At 36.8% G+C, this 4,568-nt stretch overlaps 1 protein-coding gene across 5 annotated transcripts in view; it reads right to left on the bottom strand.

Moving 5' to 3' along the window:
- Positions 1 to 772: 772 nt before the first annotated feature.
- The window catches only part of LOC110461766 (dynein beta chain, flagellar outer arm-like), a 202,081-nt gene continuing 198,285 nt past the window's right edge, over positions 773 to 4,568 (bottom strand). For 4 of the 5 annotated variants that reach the window (XM_021515403.1, XM_021515405.1, XM_021515406.1 and 1 more), the window contains one exon: positions 777 to 3,107. In XM_021515403.1, coding sequence (XP_021371078.1) covers positions 2,002 to 3,107 — 1,106 coding nt within the window. In that variant the 3' untranslated portion in view covers positions 777 to 2,001. Of the gene's footprint in view, positions 3,108 to 4,568 lie in introns of all 5 variants that reach the window. The other variant, XM_021515407.1, reaches the window with a different exon arrangement.

Here is a 4,568-nt window from a genome sequence, read left to right on the forward strand (position 1 = left end):
CCAAAGTAATCTTTCCTCTGGAGAACTACTTAAGGTTGAGATTGTGTTATAGACAACGATATGCAATTATATAAAAATAATCAAATAATCTTAATAGTAAAACTATTATACACTTTATTATACCCCCTGCAACAAAGTTAGGGGGTATACTGGAATCAACTTGTCTGTCTGTCTGTCTGTCCGTAGAAAAAAGATTGTCCGGGCCAGGTGAGCTAATAATAAGTAATAAGTAAAAAACAACAAACAAAACTGTTATGTTTTTATTGTAAATTTTTCATGTTTTTTTTATCACAATTCTTCAGTTTGACTTAGATATATAAAAGACCATAAATTACTTTTCCAACTCAACATTGCTTATGTTGTTGAAAGAATGTTTTATCCCCAACAAATTACCAAAATGGTTTACATCATTCAAAACAAACAAAAGCATCCCACTGTTATACAGTTATTCCCCCTAACTTTTCCCCCCAACTTAATAAGTCTCTGAAAGTCAAACAAACATTTCCTCAATCTCCTTTAAAAAAATTAAAACATATTCTGCATATTTTTCAGTCAAATTAAATTCAAACTTTCACATGATTAATAAACTTGGATTTGCAGTGCCCTAGCATACAGCTGTTGTAGATATATTAACATACCAGAGAATAAAGCTCTGACCGGGAGAGTTAAAAGCGTACAGCTGTTGTAGATATATTAACATACCAGAGAAAAAAGCTCTGACCGGGAGAGTTAACAGCGTACAGTTGTTGTAGATATATTAACATACCAGAGAAAAAAGCTCTGACCGGGAGAGTTAACAGCGTACAGTTGTTGTAGATATATTAACATACCAGAGAAAAAAGCTCTGACCGGGAGAGTTAACAGCGTACAGTTGTTGTAGATATATTAACATACCAGAGAATAAAGGTCTGACCGGGAGAGTTAACAGCGCCCTAGCATACAGCTGTTGTAGATGTATTAACAAACCAGAGAATAAAGCTCTGACCGGGAGAGTTAACAGCGCCCTAGCCTACAGCTGTTGTAGATATATTAACATACCAGAGAATAAAGCTCTGACCGGGAGAGTTAACTGTTAAAACAGAAGTGTATACGTTTATACCCTTATTTACTCATAAATATAATAATTTGAATTCAACATTTTCAAGATTTTGAAAAATGTATAAAGCTTACAATTGTTTACAAAGCAGTGCCTAACACTTATACCAGCCAGACGGTGAAACGTGCTGCAGTGCCTAACACTTATACCAGCCAGACGGTGAAACGTGCTCGAGGCACCAAAACATAACACTTGAACAGGAAATTTTTTTTTTTTTTTTTTTTCAAAAATAAACAAAAAATGTTACTATAAATAATAATAAGTAGTCCTTAAGCTCAGCACTTTTGTCATTAACGTTTAACTGGGAAGGCAATCAAAACATTTTAATTTATAAATCTATGTGTTAAAATTAATGTAAGTTTATACTTAATAATAGTAAGTATACAGGCACTTGCAAAGATTCAGTTTCCCCTCTTGTATTTTATTTTATTCTTTGTCAATATATGTCAATATGTATATCACAAAATAATTATAGAATGAAAGAAATGACCTATTGAAAATGATGGATGGCGAAATGAAAATGTTCAGTTGAATCTTCTTGCACAATAAATATAAAACAGTCTTCAAATATTTCAAAGGGTGACGACTATTGTATAATAAACCAGACTGATCCACCAGGTTGAAGTTTACAATAAACAACAGACTCGGTATCTCCAGCAGTACATCAGTAAATATCAAACATCAAACTAACATTATTATCAGTACAAAACTTCAGCAGTATAATGAACTTTGTGTATACAATTACACCAGAGAATATCACAGAAATGAAACTTTAATAAATAGGAATGCTGTATGTAAATATACAACTGTAATACTGGACAGATAATGGATGGTTTAGCACATGTGGACGGATTAAGGACCTAACAACATCTTAGTTATTGAAGTGACACACTCTTTCTCCAGGTCTAAGGGTCGTTGGACCTCTGTGATCCTCGTGATGGCTGCCTCTGACCTTGACTTTGGTTTGCTGGGCTAGCTTGTGACCTTTGTGATGTATTTGAAGGTCGTCTGCTGCCTGGCTGTGACCTTTGACCAGCCTCAGCCTGACCAGTACTTTTGTTCACGCTTTCCATAGAAGCGCCCTTGGACATTGTGCCTACTTTATTAATGCTTTCCTTAGAAGCTCCTTTAGACAGTGTGCCTACTTTATTAATGCTTTCTCTTGAGGCACCTTTAGACAATTTGTCAGATTTATTCACACTTTCCTTAGAATCAGCCTTTGATAATTTGTCAGATTTATTAACACTTTCCTTTGAAGGAGCCTTGGATAATGACTGTTGCTCTGTCTCATCTGCTTCATTCTTGGCATCAGATGTCACAGCCCCCTCCTTGATACTGTCTGACCTTTGACTCCTGACCTCGTTGGGGTCAGGATGTGTTGTCTCATCCTCTATTTCCATTTGTGTGACAGGATCTTCATGTTCAGATCTTGGTCGACTGCTCTGCTCTACGACTTCCAGTTCCTGTGATGTACGATGAGAGAGTTGACGCGATACAGGTTTGGACCCTGGTGTCTTTCTGCCAGTGTTACTGCCTTGTGATAGGGCGGGTGATTTGGTAACGACTTGTTCTCGCGGAGACCCAACAGGAGACCTCTTTGATTTTACACTACCTTTGGGTGTATTGGCTCCTGTCTTGGGAGTACTTCTCTCAGACTTTCTTGGTGTTGACCCTCCAGTCTTGGTTGAAAATTTTCCCTCACTTTTCTGTTCCCCACTCCTTTCAGTTTCTAGGTCTTCCTCTTCTTCCTCGACCATTAAAGGTTCTTTGCGAAGTCCTAGTCCAGCAGGAAGGGGAGGAGCCTTGGGGGTCATAGGTCGGTATGAGAGTTGTGTTGACTGTTCAGATTGGTCAATGTCTGTAGTTGTTTCATCACCAAGCCTGATGAACTCTTCCTCCTCCTCAGAAGCAAGCTCTGACTCCTCCTCCTCCTCCTCCATTGTTATCATCTGGGGAGCTCTTGTAAGCATCAAATAGGACCGTGATTTCCTCACCCCATCCTCTGGTAGACCTGCAGAAGTTAGATGAACAATCATTAAATCATAGACAAACATCATAATAAACAGATAAGCATCAGGATAAACACCAAACTTCAGGATAAACACCAAACATCAGGATAAGCACCAAGCATCAGGATAAACACCGAGCATCAGGATAAACACCAAGCATCAGAATAAACACCAAACATCAGGATAAACACCAAGCATCAGGATAAACACCAGGCATCAGGATAGATACCTAGTTAGATACCTAGTGTTCTTAGTTAGATACCTAGTTTGATACCTAGGGTTCTTCGTTAGATACCTAGTTTGATACCTAGTGTTCTTAGTTAGATACCTAGTTTGATACCTAGTGTTCTTAGTTAGATACTTAGTTTGATACCTAGTGTTCTTAGTTAGATACCTAGTTTGATACCTAGGATTCTAAGATACCTAGTTAGATACCTATTTAGATACCTAGGGTTCTTAGTTAGATACCTAGTTAGATACCTAGGGTTCTTAGTTACATACCTAGTTAGATACCTAGTGTTCTTAGCTAGATACCTAGTTAGATACCTAGTGTTCTTTGTTAGATACCTAGTTAGATATCTAGTGTTCTTTCTTAGATACTTAGTTTGATACCTAGTGTTCTCAGTTAGATACCTAGTTAGATACCTAGTGTTCTAAGTTAGATACCTAGTTAGATACCTAGTGTTCTTTGTTAGATACCTAGTTAGATATCTAGTGTTCTTTCTTCGATACTTAGTTTGATACCTAGTGTTCCTAGTTAGATACCTAGTTTGATACCTAGTGTTCTCAGTAAGATACCTAGTTAGATACCTAGTGCTCTTTGTTAGATACCTAGTTAGATATCTAGTGTTCTTCCTTAGATACTTAGTTTGATACCTATTGTTCTTAGTTAGATACCTAGTTTGATACCTAGTGCTCCTATTTAGATACCTAGTTTGATATATAAGGTTCTTTGTTAGATACCTAGTGTTCTAAGTTAGATACCTAGTCTGATACCAAGTGTTCTTAGTTAGATACCTAGGCTGATACCTCGTGTTCTTAGTTAGATACCTAGTCTGATGCCTAGTGTTCTTAGTTAGATACCTAGCTAGATACCTAGTGTTCTAAGTTAGATACCTAGTCTGATACCTAGTGTTCTTAGTTAGATACCTAGCTAGATACCTAGGGTTCTAAGTTAGATACCTAGTCTGATACCTAGTGTTCTTAGTTAGATACCTAGTTTGATACCTAGTGTTCTCAGTTAGATACCTAGTTAGAAACCTAGTGTTCTTTGTTAGATACCTAGTTAGATATCTAGTGTTCTTCCTTAGATACTTAGTTTGATACCTAGTGTTCTTAGTTAGATACCTAGTTTGATACCTAGTGTTCCTATTTAGATACCTAGTTTGATATATAAGGTTCTTTGTTAGATACCTAGTGTTCTAAGTTAGATACCTAGTTAGATACCTAGTTAGATACCTAGT

This window comes from Mizuhopecten yessoensis, unplaced genomic scaffold (assembly GCF_002113885.1).
Source record: "Mizuhopecten yessoensis strain PY_sf001 unplaced genomic scaffold, ASM211388v2 scaffold10659, whole genome shotgun sequence".
In the NCBI taxonomy this organism is placed as follows: domain Eukaryota; kingdom Metazoa; phylum Mollusca; class Bivalvia; order Pectinida; family Pectinidae; genus Mizuhopecten; species Mizuhopecten yessoensis.